Raw genomic sequence first — 26,334 nt, 5'->3', positions numbered from 1 at the left:
GCAGTTGTCTTACGATGGCTAGTATGGCAATAGAGGACGATGGCCTGCATCAGCTTGCCCGTGCAGGCTTTTCCTCTACACTCTAAGAAAAAAAGGAGTACTTTTACTCCTTTTGGGGACTAAATGCATTGCCACAAAAAATAGTCCGTTTCGGGAGTAAATGCATGCACTCGGAGAAAAAAAGGAGTCGAACGAGAGTATTAGGCAATTTTACACCCCTTGATGCAGTTTAACTCTCACCAAACACCATTGCAACTCCCTGTTTCTGCGTTTCTATGTTTTCATGCTCTAATAACTCCATTCAACCAGCGCTTTACTCCGTGGTAAGAGTTGAGCGCGAGGCGTCTTCATATTCTTGGACCGTTTTCGTTCTTTTCATTGCGTAGTCTAGCAACACTGACATCGCGCGGTCGTTTAGCGGTTGGCCGTTGTCGTGCGGGAACTTGAAACTGTATCTATTAATGATGTTCTCAAAGCTGAATAAGATTATCTTCGAAGAACAACGTCGGCGTGCTGAAGTGCAATGAATGCCACAACTACAAATCATGTGTCTGAGTGGCGTCCTGTATGTACTTCAGGTAAGTATGCGTCCTGTGTTACGTGCACGAATTATGAAAATATGGTAGCTGTTCACAGTTATGCTTCTTCAAGAGAGTTTCTTTTCGTAAGTGGACCTTTGTATCCTAAGAAGTGTAACTTCTTTGAAGAACAGGAACTTCAAATTGACGATATGTGAAATCGTATTTTGGATAGGACGCTTTGTTAATTAATGTTAACAGCATTGCAGAATAGTCTGGCTTTGATGGAACGCACTGCAGATAACGAAGGTGGCAAGTTACCTAAAGGCTAGCATCACTCGGCATGGCTCTGGAATGAGAAGTCACCTGTGCAGGTTGTGGTAAGGAGGTACCCTGCACTGGTAAGTTTCAATGGGGTAGGTATTACCGCAGTTCTGTATTATCATTCACGTGTATCCTGCCGACGACAAGTGGTGTCAGTGCAGGGGCGGATCCAGTCCGTGTCGCTTTTGTTGTTGTTGTTTTGGGGGGGGGCGGTTTGTTTGTCGAAGCCCCTAAGTGGGGGGAGTGAGGGACACCGCTGCTAAACCTACTGTTTTAAGCGGGGGGGGGCGATCGCCCCGTCCCTCCCCCCGGATCCGCCACTGCATCAGTGTTGAGTTCTAATGCTGTTGTTACTGTTTCAGATTTACGAGTCGTTTGCACGGCACATTGGGCAGACAGAGAAAAGGAAGTGCTGCTCCACCTCCACAAAGGATGGATGCACATTGCAAGGAAGAGAAAGGGACTAGTTAGAGTAATGATCAGCTCATAAATGAGAATATTATTGATGAACAAGATAGTAAGTAACCGACATAGCACGAATCAGTTTTTGCACGCACAGACATGATTCCAACCATTCATTTTCCTAGCATAGTTTGTTTGGCACAAGAAATTGTTAGTTATGAAAGTATTTGACTTATGATGAAGTAACATATCGCCACTGCTCGGACTCCATTAGCTATATTTATGTTGCAGATTATTACCCAGCATGAGTAATTCATGCCCTTGCTCATCTGCTGAAGGAGGTGCATCTGACCTTTTCACTTGTGTAAGTGCTCATCTTATTACAGGTGCTTTACAATAGGTATAGTGGGAAGTGTATACACACATCTATTTTAGGCAAGATATTCTTGTAGCTCCAAATTGTGAATTGCATATGACAGCAGTTTCTCATATAAGGCAACTACCCTTCTGCCAAGAAAAAAGAAAAATCTAAAGTACATGTACTGCACTTTATGCCTCAGCCAGATGCACTTCAAAAGGCGCGTCTCCCCCTTCTTTCTCGTGAGAAAGCAGAAAAGTGGGTGCCGTTATGCCAAATTCCTATGCACTGATATGTTAATGTATAGTGACAGATGAACTTCGAATAACTGTTTTGTTTCCTGTTTGTAGGAGTTGGAAGTATATGCCAGGTGATAGTTGCATTGGGTGTGTGGCAACCTTATAATGCAAGAATGTACTTGTACCTGTGGCATCTTACCAGTTGTTTTCATAGGATCATATTAAGCACTGAAAGCTTCCTTTTTTCTGTTCTTGCCAATTTGTATCAGAGACACAATAAATGTTTCTTATTTAGAGATACTGTTTTGCAACACTTATTTGCATGATCTTCAAGGTGAGGAGACGACTGGAGTAATGTGCACTCCAGGTGAAGGGCATAACTTTTATGCCTTTTGTAGCATAACAAGAACTCCCCAGTGGAGTTATGCTAGCCTCATGAACGGAGTTACTTTTACACCCGATATGCTGGAGTAAATAGGGAGCTGTGTGGGAGTAACTTTTACTCTGTACCATAGGAGTAAACTTTACTCCGTAGTTCCCGGAGTTGCAGATACTCTTCAAAAGGGGTGTTATTTTGCACCCCGGAGTTAGGACGTTTTACCCCCGTAAAGGAGTCGGTACGACTCCTTTTTTTTTCAGAGTGTGGGAGTAAATGAATGTCACAGAGTGGAGACTGCATTTAACGCGCTGTTTTGAGAGTCCCAGGTACATAATTCGTGTGCATGCATGAAAATATGTTGAAGCAAACCGTCAACCGTGATATATCGAGTTATATAAAATCTTGCGCCATACATAGGGCGCAGTTTGCGAAGAAAGATGCGCTAAGTGTTTCTTACTCTGTGTGGCTGGAAAATTGCTGTGTTGGCTGAGTTATGCAGCCTTATGCCATCAGACTGACCAAGGGCACATATTTACGTAGACTGTTGCATTCAGAAGACAATTCGCGAAGTTCAGTGGCAATTTGCAGTCCTGGGGAGTAAATGTCGGGACTAAATGCCGGGTTTGGGGAGTAAAATGGGGAGTAATTGCAGTCCAGGTGGAGTATAAGCTGCAATTACTCCCCGTTTTACTCCTTTTTTTCTTAGAGTGTATTCGTAATAACAATTTCTTTCTGGTGCTCCGTGCCGAAGAACAATCCGATGAACAAAGAACTTAACAACCTCCGAAGCACTACCATTAGGAATGGCGTCAGTTTCGGCATACCGTGTTAGGTAGTCTGTGGCAACTATAATAAAGTTGTTGCCCATACTTGAAGCAGGAAACGGGCCTAACAAGTCCATCCCAATCTGTTGGAAAGGTCTTGTCGGTGGGTCAATAGGCTTCAGGAGACAGGCCTTAGACAGGAGGAGGCAGGCATGGGTGCGGAGGTTTCCGACGTTGACAGTCCCGGTATGTTCGAACGTAATGACTAACATCAGCAACAACATGTGGCCAGTAGTAGCGTGCTTGAACTCGCGCTAAAGTACGTGCTTGTCCGAGGTGGCCTGAAGATGGTTCATCGTGGCATGCTTCCACGATTTCGGCACGTAACTGTAACGGAACCACCAGAAGGTATTTTGCTCTTGAAGAATTAAGGCCCGTTCCGACATACAGCGCTTTGCTCCACAGCGCTGCACCACAGCTCTGCAAAACAGCGCTGTATTTCCACTGTGCGGGGGTTCGCACTTGCAGCGCTTGTCCCAGCGCTGTACTTGGTGATCTCACGTGATTGTACGTGATCGTACCGTCACGTAAACGCGGCGCCGCGTTCTCATTGGTACAGGGAGCCTATCGCTGGGAGACAGCGATGGGAAAGTTCACCGAAGCTCGAGTCGAGGCCGGGAGAGGAGGGAAAAACAGCGCTGTTTTCCAGTGCTCTGGAGCAAAGCGCTGTATGTCGGAACGGGCCTTTAAAATTATTTTTCCTCAAGACGCCATTCCACAAACAAAACGTAGATAAGGCGCGTCGGAACGCTTTCGGAACAGAGCTGTTTTCGTTCTGCAGATAACCGATAACTTCATTAATTTCTGGATCATTTCGTTGTTGCGTTGCAAAGTTCACTGCGCTGATCGTGGTCAGGAACGTTTCGTCATTTCCAGTATCAGTCGGTGTTGGTTTGACTGGTGCACGTGAAAGACAGTCTGCATCGGAGTGGTCCCGATTTGTAAACGACAGTAATGTCAAATTCTTGTAGCCGTAGGGTCCATCGGCCGAGGCGACCCCAAGGGTCCTTCAAACTAGCTAACCAACACAAAGCGTGATGATCAGTTATCACTTTAAATGGTCTTCCGTATCTATATGGCCGAAACTTCGACTTAGCCGATAAAATTGCGAGGCACTCTCTCTCCGTCGTCGAATAGTTTGTTTCAACCTTTGATAACCCACGGCTGGCGTAAGCAATGACCCTTTCACGTCCGCTCTGTTTCTGTACGAGTACAGCCCCGAGTCCGACACCGCTCGCATCGGTGTGAATATGAGTCTCGGCGGTTTCGTCGAAATGCGCAAGTACTGGTGGAGAACACAAGTGTCGCTGAAGTTCACGGAACGCTTTTTCCTATGGTAGTTCCCACACAAACGATGTATCCTCTTTCATGAGACGGTTAAAGGGGCCGTAAACAGGTACAAAAGGTGCACATGTCTTTGTGTTATATTATTGAAATTTAGTCAGTGAAAACTCCTTGCAATTAATAACGCTCAAAAACAAAAGGCGCTTGTATACGGATGAAATATTCACTGCACTCTTTCGCATTTTAGCTCCGCCCCGCGCTCTAACTTTACGTCATTTTGACGTAGCGCTTTCCTCACCAATTACGATTGAGTGTTCCACGTATGATTTTATTTGAAATGCGGAATTGGACTAGATGAACGTGAATCCTCTTCTATTCAAAATCTAAACATTTACAGCCTCAAACTGAGAAAGAAATGCGTATAATTTGGGTATCATACGCGCACTACGTTTTCTGGTCAGTAGCACGCAGCACACCACCTGCGCGAGTGAATATCCGGGACTACAGTTCTGGAATCTTAGGTAGGTGCGCGATGGAACATCTTCGTCATCTTCGAATGGTTCCAACAACTGGACTGTGGTTTGATCTAGAGTCACCTTCATCTATTTCTACTGCCAAAATAGAGGTGGGGCTGGAGGTCATCCGAAACAACATGGCGGCTCTTTTTGCCTCAGTGTCGATACTCTGAAGCGTAGCTTATTTAGTGACTCTAGTTTGATCCACGCGGCATCGCGTCAACAGCTCGCGTGGTACAGTGGATAGCGTGCTGGCCATGTCACGTCGTGACTGGGAGGAACCCGGGTTCGAATCGCGTCATGTGATAGCAACCCAGCTGTTGACGTTTGCGCCAGTCGGAGATGTTGAAGATGTCATGACGTTGAATTGCGAAACCACGGAGCGTAAAATGTCGTTTCACATAAACAAACTGAGCGCTCCGACTCACAGCTGATAACGAAGTATGTTTATTGGCTGGTAATTTGAAACGTCTTGTGCGCAGCTGGGCCGCCCGATTGGACGGCAAAACGCTACGTAGCCATGTGACGTATGCGTTGTGGAGAGAGGCTCGCTGGTTACTCATCTTTGAAAGCAGTTATCCAGGTCAATGAGCTGGCACGAGCAGAACGAAATGTATATTTGGGTATTATGAGCTGCGTTCTTTCATGGGGTATCATTATTTCAGAAATGTTTGGTGGCCTGTTTACGGCCCCTTTAAGTGACTCTGCTATGCGGGAGAAACCAGGCACAAACCGTCTGTAATACGCGCATAGTCCGAGGAATCTCCGAACAGCTTTTTTGTCCTTAGGCTTGGGAAAACCTACAACTGCAGCTATTTTGTCAGGGTCCCGCAGAACACCTCCACTGTTTACAACGTGGCCGAGAAACTTGAGCTCGCTGTATGCGAAGTGACACTTTTCCGGCTTGAGGGTTAGACCAGACTTCCGAATCGCCTCCAAAACCACTTGTAGCCTGTTGACGTGTTCGTCAAAGTTCCCGGCGAACACAACGACGTCGTCGAGATATACAAGTTTGCCACTTTAAACCTGCCAGTGCTGTATCCATAACCCTCTGAAATGAAGCAGGTGCAGTACAGGGCCCGAACGGCATGACCTTAAATTCGTATAAGCCGTCTGGTGTTACAAACGCTGTCGTTTCGCGATCCCGCTCATCAACTTCAATTGCCAATACCCGCTTCTTAAATCAAGTGAAGAAAAATATTTTGCATGGCAAAGACGATCAAGAGCGTCGTCGATTCGGGGTAGTGGATAAACATCTTTCTTCGTTATTTTGTTCAGCCGGCGTAAACCACACAAAACCTGAAAGTCACGTCTTTCTTCTTGACCAGTACTACGGGCGATGCCCAGGTGCTCTTGGAATGTTGTATAATATCATCGTCAAGCATCTCTGTCACTTGGTTACGAATGGCGTCACGTTGACGACACACGTCCTTTGACGACACACTATAAGGTACCTGGCGAGTCGGTGCCGCTGCATCGTCAGTGAGGATACGGTGCTTTGCCAGCGGGGTCTGGCCTACTCTCGAAGATGACGAAAAACAATCCTGGTAATGTTGTAGCAGGTTTTGTAGCTGTTCTAGTTTTTCGTATGACAACGACGGGTTAATGTTAAACGTGACATCCTACGAACGACCTGGCGACGTTAGTGAGGCCGGGTCATTGAGCGTGAGGGTGTTACTGACCTCATCAATCCCTTCAAGGAAGGCAACTGTAGTGTCCTTGTTCAGATGCTGATACGCGGGCCCAAAGTTCGCAACAAGAATAGACGTTTGCCCACCTTTGACCATCACAACACTTCCTGCAACTGATATACAACGATCAAACAGCAAAGTTTGGTTAGCTTCAGCGACGCCTTCGTGGTCGTCAGTTACGTCAGCACACACAGTTATCATGAGCGATGATAGCGGTGGGGTGCTGACGTGGTCGTCAACAATTTTTAACGATACGGCACCTGAAGCAGTCGACGGGAAAGAGGGCAGTTCCCTCTGAGTTTCTGTCGAAAAAGTAACGGATCCACACTGTAGGTCAATCACTGCGCCGTTTTCTGTCAAAAAGTCCATTCCGAGAATTACATCCCGTGAGCAATGCCCCAAATCGACGAACGTCACTGGGTAAAGGTGATCTTGCACTTGTACACGCGCTGTGCAAGTTCCCGTAGGCACAATTAGATGGCCCACAGCGGTACGTATCTGTGGGCAGTCCCAGGTCGTCGTTACTTTCTTGAGCTTCGCAGCAAATCTTCCCCTAATGACCGAATAGTCGGCACCCGTGTCGACAAGTGCAGTCATGTGATGCCCATCAATTCTTATTGGTAAATTAGCAGTGTTAGGTACCCTGTGACGGCTACGACGAGGCGGCGAATCAATCTTACGACGTTGAGAGGTTGGAGGACCTTTGACACATCGACGAAAAGCAGTCCCACCTCCAGAGACTGCTGTTCCCCTACGTGGGCTTGGGGACCTTTGCCTTGAAGACGAAGCGCACGACCGGCGATTTGGTGAGCCGTACCATTGAGGGGATGGGGAAGGAGAAAACTGTCCCGGTGCTCCCCTATCAGTATCACCGACATAGGCGTCAATGTCTTGTGGGTATTCGCCAGGCTTCGGTCGTGGCGCGTTGACTGTAAACCCTCGTAGTTCTAGACGTCGATACGGGCAGTAACGATACACATGACCAGCTTCACCGCAGTGGTAGCAGATGGGTCGGCGGTCAATGGTCCGCCAGACTTCGCTCTTTCGTGGAACTGCCGGTGTATCAGTAATGGGCGCAGAGTAAGATGGTTGACGTACTGGGGTAAATCGCTGGTCCCTGTAAAGGCTCAATGGTTATCACGATTGGTCGCACCATGACTTATTGCTTGCAACTGCGGCGCAGACTGTGCCTGATATCGTGACACTAGTGCTTGTTGAACTTCATCTTGAACCGCATCGGTCAAGGAAAGGGTATGAGGTTGACCTGACGGTTGAAGTTTCGCACTTCTTCACATACTACGGCCCGTATCACATCTCGTAGAGAGTCCATACTAAAGCAGTTTGTTTGCATGTAAATCGTTGTTTGTGTCTGAGGAGGGCGGTCATACTGTTTGGCACGCATGTCCAGCGTCTTTTCTATTGTTGTAGTGTCCTGGACGAAACCAGCGCAGTAGTGGTGGGAGGGTTGCGGACAAGCCCCGCAAAAAGTTATTGCTTGACCCCTCTTATTAAGTGGCGTAGTCTCTTGTCTTCAGACATACCTGGTTCAGCCAGTCGAAACAGACGCTTCGTTTCTTCCACATAACAACAACACTTTCGTTGGGTTGCTCCACGCGTGTTTGCAATAAAAGTTCTGCTCGCTCTTTCCTCACGACTGTTGTAAAAATTTTGAGAAACTCGGTTTTGAAAGTGGTCCAACTCGTCAAGGTCCGTTCTTGGTTCTCAAACCATGTTCTGCCGGATTCCTCGAGGTAAAAGAAAACATTCCGCAATTTGTTTTCGTCATCCCACCTGTTGAATGCAGCAACACGGTCGGACTGTTCAATCCAGTCTTCCGGGTCTTCATAGGAGGAACTGCGGAATAACGGCGGATCACGTGGTTGTCGAGTACGCTGAGGCATACCTCGGCAAAACTCACTCATGAGCATGCTCACTCATGCTCACTCATGCTCATTTTGGAAAATGAGCGGAGCATGAGTGAGCGAACGGACAGCCGGGGACGAGTGAGTGAGCATGAGTGAGCAAACAGAGAATTGAGCAGAGGATGAGTGAGCATGAATGAGCAAACAGAGAATTGAGCAGAGGATGAGTGAGCATGAATGAGCAAACAGAGAATTGAGCAGAGGATGAGTGAGCATGAGTGAGCAAACAAAGAGTTGAGCGCATGATGAGTGAGCATGAGTGAGCAAGCGGCAAGTTGAGTGAGTGAGTGAGCAAGTGACGAGTTGAGTGAGCATGAGTGAGCAAACAGCGAGTTGAGTGAGCATGAGTGAGCAAGATCTTCAGGAATACAACTTCTTGATTTCATCTCAGTTCAGGCAAGCCGGTCCCCTTTGGTCCTCCGATTTCGTTGTTTCTTTTTTATGCTAAAGCCACACCTCTATGATGAACAGTGCCACTGGTCCGAAACTTGAGATCGCAGCAGTTGCCGAGAAAAAAATTGACGAGCGTGCCTGGGTGGCGTCGTGCGCTTCACAGAATCTTCCTCGGGTGGTACTTTGAGAGCGTCTCGTCCGCACCACGAACGCGCTAGAGGAGCGCGAATTTGTTTGCGCGTTCTACAGATGCCGGACTACCACATAATTTCAAAAAACGGGCATTTCCTCTCACGAACTGTTCTATAAAAAATCGCGAAACCGCTCGTGAGCGCGATTTTGCGCACATTTTAAACTTTTATTACGGAAGAAGTACGCACGGTACAATAACAAACTCTGCACCAAATGAAAGATAATTAATTGCTCTTTCCAACGACGTATTACGCATAAATGTTAGTGTTACTGCAGAATAGGTAAGATGAGACGAACCATGCTCCCTCCGTGAAAATACGCGAAGTTCGTAGGTCAATTCCTCAAAAACCCCACCTTTAATTTTGGCAAAAAAAATTGCATGGAATCCTGATTATATTACCTTTCCAATGGTGTAAAATTTGTGTATTCTAAAAGTTTAGAACCGAAATGCCAGCGCGCATAAGGAGAGCATGTACAACGCGGCCATGCGGTTCCAACTCCGGCCACCCTCCGGCGTTTGTACTGATCGTCGACGAAGGGAACCTGGCTTTCATCATCTTCTGTGCCTGAGATGGACATTTCGTGCCATATCGTATTTCGACTAAGGACAGGGTGCAAAGAACAAACGTTGCTATCATGTTACGTGTATGAGGAGAGCAGGTACAATGCGGTCCGACGGTTCCATCTTTCGTTCTAATCTTTTGTTTTCTGTTGACAGGCGCTTAAGATGTGGTCCGTATTTAACTACCTTCTTGAAGCAGGGCAGCTGGCCTAATACATTGATACGCATAGAAGTACAGGAATAATACAACATTGCAAGCCGGTAGAGTGGTTTATTTGGTGACTGGATTTGCTATTGCTCACCTTTAGAGAGAATTTACCAAAGACACTAAAACAAGCGTAAAATGTAGTTACGGTGCATGAAAGAGCCATACGTACATTTTAAATACAAAACACAGCTCCGAAAGCGGAATCGGGAACAAATGTCACCTATGTGTGAGCGGCATCACAAACTGATTCTGTTGGAAAACACAGATTTGTATGCACATTCTCGAAAACATCACCAGCCAGACGTAGTGCGCTGATCGTTCGACGTGCTGAAAACATCGCAGCTATAACCGAGGTTCAAACATGTCCTCGGCGGTTCTTCCTAGCTGAACTCCAGATACTGCATGACTTTCAGATGCTTTGTACCACGCATGGGATGAACGGATCCCTGTCACTGGCCGAACCAGTTCCCATTCATCCTTTTTCGAATTTCGAAAGGCTGCAACCTGAGCCGACGGAATGTGCAGCAGTTCCGTGACGTGTTCCTTTTTTTTTTTTTTTGAGAGCGCACACAAAATCTTCAGCGGTTTGAATAGCTTCAGCAGGTGGACATCGCAAGTTATCCAAACTTGCTCTATGTTTCAAAGAGCCCCCGACCCCATCGCACGCATTTTTACATGGCCACTGGCAGAGAAAATCCATCGCAGCAACAAGTTGTTTTTCCCCATTTCATAGAGCTGGAACCTGTTCTTAAAGTGCGCTGCAGCACCGTCGGACACGTATATCACATGGGAAAACACGGGCAGTATGTCTTGTATAGCCTCGGTTATGTTTTGGAGGGCAAGAAGGGCATGTGCAGTATCGTGAGATAGGTCGTCACTCACTGTTGCGAAACTATTTGTCGAAGACATGGTGGTTACAACACAGGTGAATAAGGATACTTGATCTGTCTTCCAATAGCGTCCTTGGACCTCACTTGAGAAGTTGACTCTCCAGTTTTCTGCAAAATCGAAGTGCATGACGACATGTCTTGGATCCACGAAGGCCTTCTCGTTCCAAATGGTGCTTCTTTGTATGTTGTATATACAGGGTGTCCACGCTAAGTGTGAACAGATTTTTTAAAAATATATCAATCACTTTTTCCGAGATGAAATCAATTGCAATATAGCATATGCTGAAGGGCACTCCCTAGGGGGGCATTAACAGACACCTAAGGCAATGTCTTTATTAACTTTCAATAATTAACTTTTTAATTATAAAAGCTACGAAGTTGCTCCAATGAGAACATCTGATCTCTTCGGTCACCAGATACCAAAACCGTTTTCAGAACAAAAATCCGTTCGGTAGATCGTACGCAAAAAATTCGTGAAGGAACGCCATTTTTTTTCCTTTATTTGGTTTATTGCGCATCTTCAAAGAAGCGTCTTTCCTTCGCCCCCAATACGAGAGGATGAAAGAGCACACTATCGCCTCTTGCGTCCTGGAAAAAGATTAAAAGAAAACAGAAAATGCAGCCCAAGATAAGGGCAGTCGCGATAGAGTCACCCGATAGATTTGTGTTTTTGTTTTGTTTCCGCAAGTTAAAGCTAATCTTCGACGCATGAGGCGGCACTGTGCTCCTTCCCAATCTCACACTGGGGGTAAAGGAAAGCCGCTTCTTTGAAGATGCGCAATAAACCAAATAAAGGAAAAAAATGGCGTTCCTTCACGAATTTTTTGCGTACGATCTACCGAACGGATTTTTGTTCTGAAAACGGTTTTGGTATCTGGTGACCGAAGAGATCAGATGTTCTCATTGGAGCAACTTCGTAGCTTTTATAATTAAAAAGTTAATTATTGAAAGTTAATAAAGACATTGCCTTAGGAATCTGTTAATGCCCCCCTAGGGAGTGCCCTTCAGCATATGCTATATTGCAATTGATTTCATCTCGGAAAAAGTGATTGATATATTTTTAAAAAATCTGTTCACACTTAGCGTGGACACCCTGTATATTCATGCTTGGTGTACAGAGCAGCACATTTCCTGACCGCCTTCAGGATTACCGATGCCTTTAGCGTCTTCCTAATGAGGGCACCAGATTCCCAGAGAGCCATATGAACGTCGTCGGCACGGTCCATCCTTAGCTTCTGTAGGTTGATCCTTTTGGCCCCTTGACAACTGCGACACTCTTGCAAAAAGCATGTCCTTTGCGACTCAGGACATACAGACATCGCATTCAGTTGGTCTCTGCTTAGCTGGATGGATGACGCACTGTTTATGACCGCGATGATCAAATCAAAGTTTGCGCAGTACAAACACACGCACTGTTCCGGACGTGGGTCTGTGCGAACCCACTTAGGCCGAAGTGTGTAGAACTTCGTCAGTCCTATCTTGATGCCCGGATGAGCGCTCTTGAGCAGGCTAAACGTTTCCCGTATTGAACGAGTCATAAAGCGCTTTGCGACAGCGACTCTCTTCCCGCCTCTGGTGACACGAATTACGTCTTTTTTGTTGGGACTTTGGACAGAACAGTCCTTTTCGTCTTCAAGATAGTACCGGAGTGCAACCTGTACGTCGTTCTCGCTGACAGGATGCCCACCATACTTGTCCGGCATCGGCCCACACGCCCTGCTTCCCTCTCATACTTTTTGATTTTTCTATCACATATTTCGTTGCATCCGGGATCAGTCCTACTATTTCTTTTTTCGTCATGTTTTCAGGAAGAAGCGTAAGAATCTGGCATCTTTCTTGATTGGAGGTGCACTTCTGATAAGCGGCCCTGATGTTGCGCAAAGGCTAGAACATCTCGTGCAGTCTGTTCCGGAGGTGGTCGGTTCGTCTACGTCATATGCATCACGTATTCTGCGGCTTATTGACCTGCTCAATGCGTCGCCAACTTCTCTCCGTTTCCGTGACGCATACGACGGCATTTGTTTCCTTTTGAGAGACGCCGGCTTCCGCAGCGGAGTTATGTCGATATTTTCCGTCGAAATACTCTTATTAATTTCTTCAATAATGTTCTTGCTCTGAACATAGTTTGTGTCAGATACAGCAACGGGCGAGGACTGCGATAGATCACTAATTGCTGAACGAAAGTGCGCAGCACAATTCTTACATAGTTGGTCCTCACCGCTGACTTCATCACGTCGCTCAGGTTCGAGAAGCGCCTTCAGCGCGCCGATGTCAAGGCTTGACACAGTTGTGAATCCACTCTGGCGAAGAATCCTTTTCCGATGTCGACGTGCATAATCGGCACAAAACACACGTTCCTCACTATAAATGTTCCGAGCCATGTAGACGACTTCCAACGCTGACGAACCCAAAGTTATTCAGACACCTCACTCAACCGCTGCATCGTCGACGGCAGGTCCGTGCATTATTGGCCACACACGGCGACCAAATGAACCTGTCCACACCGCAGCAAGGTCATTTTTGTTAGGAAGTCTGGCGTCTGGTGTCCCCAGTGCGGGTTTGTTTATTACTTATAATCCGTATGTACATCCGGCAAAGGCGATGGGACGCGGGCACAAAGTTTGGGTGAAAGATATTATAGCCTCCGCGTCACGCAACCTGATACCAAAGTTTCTTCTTTGCAGCCTGTCCGTAGTCGAAATACGATATGGCATGAAATCTCCATCATAGGCACAAGCGGTGATGAAATGAAGTGTAGCATAGATACGTTGAAGTCAGGTGCCCTTCGTCGACGATCAGTACAAACGCCGGAGGGTGGCCGGAGTTGGAACCGCATGGCTGCGTTGTATCTGCTCTCCTTATGCGCGCTGGCATTTCGGTTCTAAACTTTTAGAATACACAAATTTTACACCATTGGAAAGGTAATATAATCAGGATTCCATGCAATTTTTTTGCCAAAATTATAGGTGGGGTTTTTGAGGAATTGACCTACGAACTTCGCGTATTTTCACGGATCGAGCATGGTTCGTCTCATTCTACCTATTCTCCAGTAACGCTCACATTTATGCGTAATACGTCGTTGGAAAGAGCAATTAATTATCTTTCAATTGGTGCAGAGTTCGTAATTCTACCATGCGTACTTCTTCCGTAATGAAAGTTTAAAATGTGCGCAAAATCGCGCTCACGAGCGTTTTCGCGATTTTTTATAGAACAGTTCGTGAGAGGAAATGCCCGTTTTTTTAAATCATCTGGTAGTCCGGCATCTGTAAAACGCGCAAAAAAATTCGCGCTCCTCTAGCGCGTTCGTGGTGCGGACAAGACAGCCTCAAAGTACCACCCGAGGAAGATTCTGTGAAGCGCACGACGCCACCCAAGCACGCTCGTCAATTTTTTTCTCGGCAACTGCTGCGATCTCAAGTTTCGGACCAGTGGCACTGTTCATCATAGAGGTGTGGCTTTAGCATAAAAAAGAATCAACGAAATCGGAGGACCAAAGGGGACCGGCTTGCCTGAACTGAGATGAAAGAGTTGACTCTCCCACCTGCTGCCACTGTGGCGCTCTTGAGGATCTGGAGCACATTCTTCTTCATTGCCCCCACTACCAACTTTCCCGAACCGCACTGTCCGAGTCCCTTAGTCAGCTGGACTCTCGCCCCTTCTCCCTATCGAAATTGCTTGGTCCCATGCCCAATCCAGTCCAGCAATGATCTGCACTCAAAGCTTTTTTGACATTTCTGGACACCATCGGGCTTCGATCGTTATTGTGAAGGGGCTCCTTATTTTATTCCCCATCAGAGGTCGGCACTTTGGACCGCCGCTCACTCATGCTCATTTTAATAAGTGAATAAAAGTACGGGATTTCACTGTTGCATAGTCTAGAAAACCTCGTCATAAACATTGGGGAGTGAGGCTAACACCCATCCATGACGGAAGTGCGCGCAACACCCTTAATTAAATACAATCATGGAAGTCGCTGCAACGCCCTCTGCGTAGGCGATGGTGTCCGAGTCCGAGCACCATTTGGCTCCCTTTTGACTCGCTTTTTCCTAAGAGTGTAGCCCATTACATTTTGGTGATAAGCGTCCTGCATCAGGGGCGTAGCCAAAAAATAAAAAAATAAAAATTGGAAGGTTTATGTGGGAGGGGAGGATTTCTCTCTCGCTCTTACGTCTCCGAAATGTACTACCAAAGGTGCGGTTTCGAGAGAAGGCTTCAGCCCCCCCCCCCCCCCCCCCGTCGCTACTCCTGTGTCCTGCATTGCTCTATAACCTGTATCCCACAAGATTACCACCGCCCCAACAGGAGCGATATCTCCCCAGTTCCGACCACGGCCCTCGTTACTTACGTGTAATACAAGTTTTCCTGTGCAGGTGAGCATGAGTGAGCGAGCGATGAACATGTTAGTGTGCATGAGTGAGCGGGCAATGAGCTCAGCTGCTTGTGAGTGAGCATGAGTGGGCGAGGGATGAGCTCAGCTACCGTTGAGTGAGCATGAGTGAGCGAACGATGAGCTGAGCTACCGTTGAGTGAGCATGAGTGAGCGAGCAATGAACTGAGCTTCCAGTGAGTGAGCATGAGTGAGCGGGCGATGAGCTGAGCTGCCGGTGAGTGAGCATGAGTGAGCGGGCGATGAGCTGATCTGCCGGTGAGTGAGCATGAGTGAGCGGGCGATGAGCTGAGCTGCCGGTGAGTGAGCATGAGTGAGCGGGCAGTGAGCTGAGCTGCCGGTGAGTGAGCATGAGTGAGCGGGCAATGAGTCGAGTTGCTGGTGAGTGAGCATGAGTGAGCGGCGGTCCAAAGTGCCGACCTCTGCGCTGAGGTGCGATATTGTGTCACTGGCCGTCGTATTCGTTGCTGCAGTCGTCGTCGACGTTTTTCCTGGCAACATTCCAAACTCCGGCATAAGGCCCAGTAGTCGTAGACTTTTCCTATGCTCGGGGAGGTTGTGGGTGGGCCGTCACTGGTGTCAGGAATACCGAGGATGTTCGGCTCATCAAGTACCCTGCATCTCCACCAAATATCACGCAAGGCAGAGACGACGACGATGGCGAACCAACCTTCTTATTTGGCCTAACTTATGGCCTCAAGATTACACTACACTAGTAACGAAGACAGCTAAGAAACGTGTGCCCCTGGCAAAATAATTGCCATTCCCGACAGAGCCACACAATCACATTGGCCTCAACTTCCCGCCATGGGAGGGGACAAGAAAGGGAAGACAGCCACGCCCACCGTTCTAGCACACATGTAAGGCACAAACAGATTACAAGAGGGTTAAAGGTAGTACAAATGATAGTATAGTAAAGATAGTGATACAGTCGCAAATAAAACGCAAAGTTAAGAACGGTGGGAGCTATACCGGTAGTTTGATGTCACCGATTTACTCACCACCGGCGACTTGACATCACCTTTTATTTTATTTATTTTTTTTGCCTTCGTACCTTCTCAATCGTATCAGTAAGTAAATGATTTGTACGTACAGCTCATGTTCAGTTCTAATACAAAATGCCTGAAGAAAATACATAAGAAAAAAACAACAGCACGTAACAGAGGACGGTAGACGGTTTTATTTTTTATATGAGCATGCTATTCTTTTTTCACTAAACTTAATATCAATATGTACCGGAGGCTATGACAGAATGTTAGTAACGACCTCTCAAAGTGGGAGTTCTGTAGGTATTGCTATGAAATTCGATCACCAGGTACCCAATGATGCCAATAAGGAGACCTATCATAAGCCCGGCGATCTTGACGCTAAAGCGGAAGACGCTCTGTACAGAGAACATGATGATGAACCCCACTGCCTCCCAGAGACGGTAGTTTGCAAAGGCTGCGTTCCTGGTGTCTGTGAACACAATGCTGTAAAACGCTGAAAAAGAAAGTAAGACGTAACTACTCGGAGATAAGTTCACTGGTCAAGGCATGTACACTCTACAATGTATGTGCCAAAAACAAAAAAGTGCACAGCTTGTACTATATTATCAAAAGAATCAATTAAAGGCCACGCATTAAAGTTCCAGTATTAGGTATGGTTCCCAATTAATTTTGGAACAAAAATTCTAGGGTTTCTCCGGGGCCTTTTCAGGTTCAGACATCATTTTTAGAGCCTGAAGTTTTTATTTATATATACACAAATTTTATTTAGATATGCAAATGCAAAAATAAGAACTGTGCGCATATTCCAGCACCAATATTAACATAACGAAGTACAACAACAACAACAACAAAAAAGCGACAAAGAAAATGCTATGCCAACAAACATGATTCTGTACTCAAAATCTATAAAACGAAACACGATCATGAGTCACGATAAAGAAGGCAAAAGAAGGGGCTTTAGGGTTTAATCCGATTCTCTCCCGAATTTGCACCCCGAATTCAAGGATGCCTCTTAAGGGTGAAACCCGATTTTTACCCGGCAAATTGCCCCCACTGAGACGTCTGTAGGAATGCACAATAACTTGTTTGGCAGCAAATGCAGTTGCGAGCACCGTTTGCACCAAACCAGTGCAGTTAGACTGAGCCAGATTTCACCCCGAATTTAGCATATTGGAAGTTTATCTACCCGAATTCGCGTGAATTAAGAGCACATGTTTATTTACCCGATTTTTACCCCCCGAATTTAGAAAAAATATCTCCCGAAAACTTCAGGCTTTAATCATTTTGTCTGCGATGTAAAACACAGGGTTTCAATATTTTGCAGAAATATTTATAAGCTACAGGTACCACATGGGAGAATACATGGGGAATGCGAAATATCAGTTCACAGATGTGACTGACAACTACTGAATTTTAAAGATCATAGTACACAAAGAAAGATTTATTAGAATACAGGGTGCCTTTTATTTCTTGCTCCTGATTCCTATTGCAATAAGGGCTGCTAGCTACTGCTCTGACTCTGGATAAGCGTAATGTGCACAAGCTGCTCCATAAGAACAGGAAAAACAAAAGGAATGATGCAAAATAAAGAGTTTTCAACGACTGTAAAAAAAAAATCCAGTTTTTCCAGACCTTGAAAATGCCATTTTTAAATTCCAGGGTATTCAAGGGTTTCAAGGAACACAGGGAGCCATGTAGGTTCATGTGTTTCCGTTGGTGCAGTCGCTGGAAAAAGGAGTCAGGAAAATCCTCGTGTCCGCCACCGTTTGGAGGGTCGACAGCGGTACAAAACATTGCCATGCCAAGAGGCACGCACACATAGACGAAGAGGTGACTTGATTGGGTACAACTCTGGGTGTTTGTTTCCCTCCTGGATTCCACTTTTGGAGGTAGAGTTCTTTTGATTGTAATTTCCTTCCGTCAGACTAATTTTTCTCTTCGTTTACTGGAACAAGATGGCAAAACTAACTGCACTATATAAACAAAAGCTGAAGAGCAAGAACGCCCTGGTACATGTCCCGACAAAGGTTTACGGAACACGCGAGCAGCGTACTGTTTCTTCGGTGTGACACCAGCGGCAGGCGGGAGCAGGTCAGTTTACTAGTCCGGAGGGGTGGAACAGTGCGTTATTAGCGACACACAGCTGTGGTTCCTGTATCCCTTGGATGCGCCACGGAAGTTAAATCTACCGCTGTCTGTCGCTAATTGTGCTCTCTTCGGTTCCTCCGAAGCAATGAACTCACCCGCTTCCTCCCGCCGCTAGGGTGTCGCACCGCAGGAAAAGTACACCACTCGCGAGTTCCGTAACGTTTCTCCAGAACTGTACGCGACGTCTTCGTTTTCTCCGTGTCTCAATTATGTAAATTTGGACGTGTGGTACCTTGACACCTAACTTGTAATATGTGGTACCCTTGCTTTGTTAAATTTTCTACTTTGGCTATAATAATCAAAACAAATCCAAGATCATAAAAAGGCCACCGAAAATCCGGAGACAACGTTGACTGCGCATTTTTGCTTCAAGTCACTGTGTGCTTAACATTGTTTTGCGTGTTTCTTGGGGAACTCTACATGCTGCACACAAAACAAAAGAAAAAAAGAAAAAGAAAGACCAGCGAAAACAGGCCACATCTCTCACTGTATGATCGTTGTAAAGCCAAGATATTTACCGGTAAAAAAAAAAGACATGAAAGATGCGTACAAAATAGTGTAACTCACAGTTAATCTGTGTCTGCCAAGACGCGTCGGCCACTCCCCACAGGATGGCTATCAAGAAATAGTTGAACAGATCTTCCGCCATCGGCTTCCACAGGACCATATGCACCATCATGGCAAGATCGAGCACAGCCGCCGTTAGTACCAACGAAACTCGTCCCACCCTTCTCATCAGGAGGCCAAACAACATAGAGCAGATGGAGTCCATCACGCCGTACGCCATCATGACAAACCCAATGTACTGTACACCCCAGGAACACCCTACGAAGGCTTGCGTGAAGTCTCCCCACAGAAAGGCCTGTTGCATTCCACTGTATATTGTCAGGGGAATGATCAGCAGTTGGTAGGCGTTTCTCATGTGATCTATGGTCTCGGTGATATACCGCAATGGTGGACTGGTCTCCATAAGCTCGTTCGAGATCGGGTCCAGAAACAATACCATTATTAGTATCGCAGATATCCCCAAGCAGGCATACAGGCCACTCAGTGTCAGTATCTGGAGCGAGGTGACGCTGCCAAGCTTTGTGCTGTTGAGTTGCTTCACATCTGCCTTGGGGTGGAAGGAAGACCCACAGAGACGTAGGTTGGAAGTGTCAACGGCGTCTGGACTGTCTGAGGACCGCAGAACCAGGTACGAAGTTAAATTGCCCCAAATTTGAGCAGTCTGGAACAGCATGAAGAAGATACCAAAAAATCCAGTTACAAATGGGGCAGCATCCAAAGCACCTACAAGGTCGGCATACAAATGGGCCTGCGCTGTGAGATAGGAACATTTGGCTGTCCAAAGCGGCGCTCCTCCCACTCCCAGAATGAAAGACGCTGGCAAGAGTGTGAACCACATTGGCTTCATGTTGGCAAAGAAGTACAGCAGATACATACAGATCGCAGAAACCATTGTGTACTTCAGCCCTAGGCGACAAATCATGTAACTGGGCAGAAACATGCAGGAGGTAACGAGGGCGGTATAAGCTGTAGCCAGAGAGACCGTCCCGAGTCCTCCTTCCGCATTGATGCTGCTCTGGAGGTTCTGCAGGGACTGGTAGGCGGTGAAGAGGAGCAGGAAACTCATGCTAAGCACAAGTAGGTTGCGAAGAACTCGTCTCTTATCTGACAATGGTGGCGTCTTGTCCTCCTCAATAGCCACGCGAATGTTGGACAAAGACGGGCGCGGCTGCACTGGTTGCTTCGTCGCCATCTATGACACAAGAGAACGAAAATTACGGCAATCCAGACCGGCTCTTGATGAGGTTAATTTTGAAGTTATTTTCCAAAGCAAGCATTGCATTGTTCGTCATTAAGGATCCTCCATCTCCTTTTAGGAAAGTCATGTTAATGCAGCTTCCGTCGGCGCCCCCAGCTGAACATGCCACGCGATGGGTGCGTAGACAGAAAATAGATAACCGAAGCCATTTTCAGTTTCCCATCCATCACGCGTCATCTATCCTTGCCTATATGGGCCTACTAAACATACCTAAGCTTACTCGAATTCCTCCAATCATCGCCACGCACCGCAAAAATTTTCGGTGTAGTCAGACCAATACACTATAGTGTGGAACTGTGGCACACACACACACACACACACATACACACTGTGGCACTGTTCCTTCTGGAACGGTCAGCGAAGAGCGCCGTGCACGTGTTTTATCACGTGCCCTTCTCGACGAGTGCCCCGCCTCTCGTTAGCTCCTAACGCGTGCAAGTGATTAAGCCCCCTGAACCACACGCAAAAAAATAAGCGTTCGAAAAAGAGCTTCCTCGGCTTGTTCTTCGGCTTGTCCGTATTTTTCACCTTTAAAAGGCTCTTCAAAAGTTAGACGTCAGGAAATCCACTCTTTCGTTCTCGAAGACAGGAAGGGTTAAGAGAAAGGTTCTTGCACTATGAGGAACTCTCGAAGAATGGTTATTTTTCTGTGTGGCAGGGGTAACACGCATACTCAAGTCAGTATAAGATTTTCGGTAAACGCCAGTAGAATTCGCATATAGATAGGATGCTCTCCGCATAGTTCCGTAGAAATCTGAGTGCATTAAAGGGCGACAGGATACATGTACAACCGACGGTGCGCAATGTTGAACGTTATCAATTAAGTTGTATAAAGGCTTTGTGGAACATGTGTCCAGCTGGCGCACTATTCTAATACCCTGTCGGTGTTAGTTCAACTATCCCTGCTCTAGGTTGTAGGTTATGACCGTACTTACTCTTACTATTGAACACTGGAGAACGGGTGAATGCGCAATACTCTATCAGATTGCCTTACAAAAATATCACAGTCTTATACTGAACAGAGAAGATTCATTCTTACGTGGATTGGAATTAAGAAACAGCTATTCGCGAGGGCCAGAGATGTCATCGACTTTGCAAGGTATCGTTCGTTCTACGTGCCAGTTTCTTCTACGTCTTCTTCTTCTTCGCTTGTTCGCAAGAGCTTTTTAGGGGACTCAGCGACCCTCACCGATGAGGCAATCAGCCACGGCCAATGGTTTACCCAGAATTACGAGCACGGGGACGGAGGGTGGGGGTGAAGAAAATAGAGAGGGTCATTAACCCTATTATGTTGTAACGAGCTTACGTATCATTGTCGATATGCATCTAAAGTTGAAATGACACAAGCACCCTGGTAGCAGGCACGAGGGAGAGAAAGACGGTAGTTGTCGTCGAAGTCTTCCGGGGTGTAGAGGGATCTGGATAAATCACGGGCCGCGCGACGACCTGTTCTGTACTCGTGGCGGCCGTTTGCCACTGATTAAAGTTTTCTTTTCACATTCCGTCTAATCTATACATCCATAAGCTAATCCACGTGCCAACTAAATTAATCCGTGCAATGACTGTTTCCATGCAGAAATATAGCACGGCCGCTCGATGGAAACTGAGTACGGCCTGCCAGGTCGCGGCGCAAACAACGGGCGAGGGTGTGAGGCCGGAGTTTACATTTTTGGCCGCAGTTTCTCCTCGTGTCGCTAGTGCTCGGAGACAACGCAGCGTCCACTCGCGTGGCATGACGCATGGTCGGCGTGAGTTTTGAAGTGTGTGTAGTCGGTTTTCGCCAGTTTTCGCGGTACTGGAGGCGAGAAAGACACCTGTTGAAGCGTGATCGTGTGTGTTTTCCCCATGCAACCACGTGCAGGCCACGAAACTGTTGTGTGCCGCTGTGCACCACGAATACAAGAAAGGATCGTGGCATCCGCTACCATGAGTTTCCCTGTGACGCCGAGCGCCGGGAAGCGTGGCTCAGGAACATCTCACGCCAGGGATCCGGCGGAAAAGACCCGAAACGGGAGCCCAGTGACAGATATTTGGTATGTTCTCTACATTTCAAAGATGAAGACTACCGAAAGACGGCAAAACTGAGGGTTCTACTGCCATCAGCAGTGCCGACCGTGTTCGAGGGTTACCCTTCGTACCTGAAGCCAATTACCTCAAAGGAGAGGAAACGACCACGACGTAGCAGTCCAGCAAATTCTAACGCACATACAAATGCAACCTTTGATGTTCCCCAAAGAGAAGAGAACGTGAATGTGCAGGACTTGGATTACGAAGACCAGGTACGACAAGCTGTTCGTATTGTTGACACACCTGAGGAATGTTGTGAGAGTTCCTTACCTGCGGATGTAGCGTGCCAAACTACACTTGACGTTGTACGTATGATGGAAGAAGGGAAGAAGTTAGCGCATCGCCTCCAAATGAAAATCTCTCGGCTCAAAGACTCATTGCAGGCTCTGCAACGCGAGCATGATGAAGCTCGAGACCGCTTGCAGGCATTTGAAGAAAACTGTGAAATGCAGTCATTCATCAAAGTACTAGAAGCAGCGAAGCACGGTGACACAACTGCATTGTTTGTTCGAAATCAAGTAGCAAGCTTTAACACCAAGAGACCTCTATACTGCGAAGCAACCCTGATGGAATGTGTGCTTTGGAAAGCATGTTCGAACAAAGTTATGAACACGTGAGGTCAAGAAAACTTTTTACGTTGCCATGTCGTACGACACTGCAGAGGTACGTGGGACAGACAACCGGTGAAATTGGAGTGACATCTCTAATAAAACAGCGGCTCAGTGCGGAATTTCAAGGACTTGCATCAGAGCAAGAAGCATTTAGTTCTCTCATCATTGATGAGATGTCAATTCAGCAGAAGGTAATCTACGACCGTCAAGTGGACAGGATTTTCGGCCTTGTAGACATGGGCCCAGAAGTGCCCTCAACTACCAACTCCGAGGTTGCGAATCACTTGTTGTTGCGAGGCTTGTCCACTCCCGATGTTGTGCCTGTGGGTTACTTCTTTACTCGGAACCTAAAGAACAACCAACTTTTTTCTATGACAATCGAAGTGATGAAAGCTGTTGAACAGGCCGGTTTCCGTGTCGCTCGCGTTATCACTGACAATCATCAGACAAACGCCGCTCTGTTTAGAAGCCTTTCTGAAAATGGTATGCTTGTTCATGCTGTGCCCCATCCCTTGCGAGAAGGCGACCCTCTTTTTCTGTCATTTGACCCCAACCATTTGATCAAGAACATTCGCACCAACTTCCTGGAGAGAGAGATGATTGATGGTGGGCAGCTAATTCAGGGAGGCCTGTACTTGAAGAAACTGTTTGATATTCAGAAGCAGTTCCTTGTCAAGCCGATAAGGTTTCGACGCGGTCTCACGTTGAGCCGACAAACTTTGAAAAGATGAAGGTTGCACGAGCAACACAGATCTTTTCTCCAGTGGTGATTGCCACACTGGAGTTTCTTCAAGAGAACCCACACTGCCATTTCTATGCTTCGGACTTTCTAGACTGCAAACCCACAGTAACATTCATGAAGATGGTGGCAACGTGGTATGCCCTTCATGACATTGGTGCAGTGAAGACAAGGGAACAGAAGGAACCACCATTTGTTGTGGCAGATGACGAACGGCTTTCCTGGCTTGAGGTTGATTTCGTCACCTATATTGAAGACCTCCAACGTAGTGGTGGTAGAACAGCAAAGAAGATGACAAGAGAGACCTGCGAGGCGACAGTCCTAACAACGAAGTCAACTGTCGCACTAACTGAGTATCTTCTGGATCATAACAAGTAAGTATCTTCATATGGCTAGTTTCTTTTGTGTTTGCACATGTTCAGTAAAGGCTTATGAAGAGATATTTTGTGTTCTAGGTTTCGATACGTCCTTACACGTCCAACTGAATAGTGACTCTACAGGGTCACTATTCAGTTGCTTTAGGCAATACAACGGGAGTAATGACAAGGTTGATGCCAGGACAGCAGTTTTTACTGCAGAAAAGCTGCTTAAGGTACTGCACATCTCGGTGAAAGGAGAAAGCTCTTCAAGTTGTGCTTATTGTTTAGGTAGGAATTCTACAGGCGGCAAAGAGTGGAAATGCTCCGTGTAGTTCTGAGACCAGGGCATCCATTCGACTGCCGATTAAGAGCACTGAACCTGCTACTGCCCAGCCAGATGAAGTTGGACAAGCTGCCAGTGACTTCTCAAGTGAACTAAACTTTGTACAGTGTTTGTCCGAAAACCAGGATGATCTGGAGATAGCACCACTCGCTTTTTTGGCTGGATACCTAGCACGTGTTTTTGAGGAGAAGGTGTGTTTTTGGGCCCTGTCTCACCGTAATCCTCCCTTATTGCAGTCGTGGCTGACTTTTTAAACTTTTGCACTTTGCTTTGACAGATGCAGTTTGCCAAGTGCAGGAAATATATAGGGTCATACAATTTGTTTTCAGATTGCATGTGGGGCATGCAAGAGCTTGCTGCAGTTGCCAAAGCCTAGTGGACCGGTCTCTGAGCTAATCAGGAAGCTCGACAATGGACACTTGAAATACCCCAAAATGGAAGTCATTGGTGTTTGCAGGCTGGTGTGTATCTTCGTTAGCAGGATGATGAAATGTGAGCATGTTAGACGCAGTGGAAATCTGTGCACAACGTTGGTCACGGCTCTACTCCCACACATGATGTGCAGCCCAATATTCATGTGTGAGCTGGAAAATGCTGACCACAGTAAGCAGCTATGTGAGCTATTTCTTAAAAAAACTGTTGCGACCGTTGCTGGGAAATTGGGCCGGCAATATCACTTCAACTGTGGAGCGCTTTGTAAAGCTGGTGCATAAGCCACTTTCGAGAAAAGTCTTGCGTTTATAGGTCTAGTTACAGTGTGCTCTTTTCGCTTTAATGTTTGTGCTGTGTGTCACTCAGGAAAAATAAAATTATTGTGGTACCTTGTGGAGGCCTCGTTTGCATCACTTGTGTTACATATGTTACATGATCTCAGTTGTCTCGCGACGTAAACTCCCAATTATTACATATGTTACATGAAACTTGGATGTGCACTTCTACTGGCAGCTGCAAGCAGTGCATGGCATAGGGGTGCACGTTGGGATGGGTGACACTATTCTTTTCCAGGTACGTCTCGCCTAGAATTCCTCTCGAATTAGATTACCCCCTATGCAACGGATTGCACGTTTTATTCGGCACAAATGTGGGATATGTACAAGAAGCTCGTTCCGCAGAAGCACGGGTTACGTAGCTTCTGTGACTAAGTGAAGGTGTTCTCAGTTGGAGATTCTGTTCAGCAACACGCCTACAAAACAACGAAATCTAGAACGAGCCGCGTGACGGGATTTTCACGCTATGTACCAAAACACGCTCGCTCTTCCATATCTCGGGGAGACTAATAACACGATTTCCGACCAATGGCTGCACAGAAACAACCTTTAGACGTTGCTGTCCATATAGCCAGCTGCTGTAAGCATTTTTCACGCTCTCAAATGCAACAGCCGTGCGTCGAAGGGCCGCTCGCTCATGGAGCGTTGTCCTGGTTGTCCCCGACTGGTGGCGCCGCGGCGGCGGCGAAGGTAAACAGGCCCCTCACGCGCTTCCTGGGGATAGCGGCAGGCCGTACTCAGTTTCCATCGAGCGGCCGTGAGTATAGGGACCGTGCGACACCTACAGGGGGCGCGCTGCTCCGTCGCGACAGCGCCGCCAGTGGCGGTCTTGGACGTATCCGACGTGATACCACGCCGCCCGTTCTATGCATTCTCAAGTGGAACCGTAGCTTGCGTGGCGACCTCCGTAATTAGAAGGGCTAATTTTCGAAGTGCAAATAATGTGGAACCTTTCTGGGGCGCGAACGAAGAGAATGGAGACAAACTGCACAGAAGCAACCACCGTATTTATAATGCACCTAAGAGTACGGAAGGAGAACAGCCACTCGCGTCCGCCCGGTCAAAACACCTGTAAGTGAGAAAATACTCCAAAAGCCGGGAGATGACATAACGAAAGAAAGAGAGGACTCCGACTTAACGTAACAAATAAGAGGGAAAAAGCCCTGGTAAAGCTATGGTGTGACCAGAGCCGTATAGGGACCGTGCGAAACCTACAGGGGGCGCGCTGCTCTTGTGTTTGTTATTTGTTACGTTAAGTCGGAGTCCTCTCTTTCTTTCGTTACACCTGCAAGTGATACGTCGAGAGGATGGTTATTTGACTCCTCACAAAATGGCTTGCTAGCGAAGGCTATATACGTGTATTCCTCTGACTCCAGCCATTTGTAATATCATGTTTTT

The 26,334-nt window shown here is 46.9% G+C and overlaps 1 protein-coding gene and 2 long non-coding RNA genes across 4 annotated transcripts; 2 read left to right on the top strand and 1 right to left on the bottom strand.

Moving 5' to 3' along the window:
- The first annotated feature begins 1,145 nt into the window (after positions 1–1,145).
- On the top strand, positions 1,146–2,062 carry LOC135383322 (uncharacterized). The gene is made up of 3 exons (XR_010419809.1): positions 1,146–1,359; positions 1,536–1,608; positions 1,953–2,062. It is a non-coding gene; the product is annotated as an uncharacterized LOC135383322 (long non-coding RNA).
- A 14,191-nt stretch (positions 2,063–16,253) lies between these two features.
- Positions 16,254–21,176, bottom strand: LOC135383321 (protein unc-93 homolog A-like). Of its 2 annotated transcripts, XM_064612832.1 has the most exons (4): positions 21,090–21,176; positions 19,669–19,984; positions 18,793–19,608; positions 16,254–16,570 (listed from the first exon to the last, which is right to left on the bottom strand). In XM_064612832.1, the coding sequence occupies exons 1-4, from the start codon at positions 21,135–21,137 to the stop codon at positions 16,344–16,346; spliced, it is 1,407 nt and encodes a 468-aa protein (XP_064468902.1). In that variant the 5' UTR covers positions 21,138–21,176; the 3' UTR covers positions 16,254–16,343. The 2 variants fall into 2 exon arrangements, with proteins under 2 accessions (XP_064468902.1, XP_064468901.1); XM_064612831.1 differs by having other exon boundaries at positions 18,793–19,984.
- Positions 21,177–24,013: 2,837 nt separating this feature from the next.
- LOC135383320 (uncharacterized) lies at positions 24,014–24,896 on the top strand. The gene is made up of 3 exons (XR_010419808.1): positions 24,014–24,059; positions 24,115–24,360; positions 24,499–24,896. It is a non-coding gene; the product is annotated as an uncharacterized LOC135383320 (long non-coding RNA).
- Positions 24,897–26,334: the final 1,438 nt, after the last annotated feature.

The sequence above is a fragment of the Ornithodoros turicata genome, chromosome 2, assembly GCF_037126465.1.
Source record: "Ornithodoros turicata isolate Travis chromosome 2, ASM3712646v1, whole genome shotgun sequence".
Taxonomy (NCBI): Eukaryota; Metazoa; Arthropoda; class Arachnida; order Ixodida; family Argasidae; genus Ornithodoros; species Ornithodoros turicata.
Note: the sequence above shows the minus strand (reverse complement) of the source record. Positions and strands in the feature narration are given on the sequence as shown.

Excerpts from the sequence above, each read along its gene's own strand:
- LOC135383321 (XM_064612831.1), bottom strand. The coding sequence starts at position 21,137 with ATGACATCTCTGGCCCTCGCGAATAGCTGTTTCTTAATTCCAATCCAC. Across the intron at positions 19,985-21,089 it reads GTTTCTTAATTCCAATCCAC|ATGGCGACGAAGCAACCAGT; the intron begins GTAAGAATGAAT and ends CTTGTGTCATAG. Across the intron at positions 16,571-18,792 it reads TTGGCAGACACAGATTAACT|CGTTTTACAGCATTGTGTTC; the intron begins GTGAGTTACACT and ends TTTCTTTTTCAG.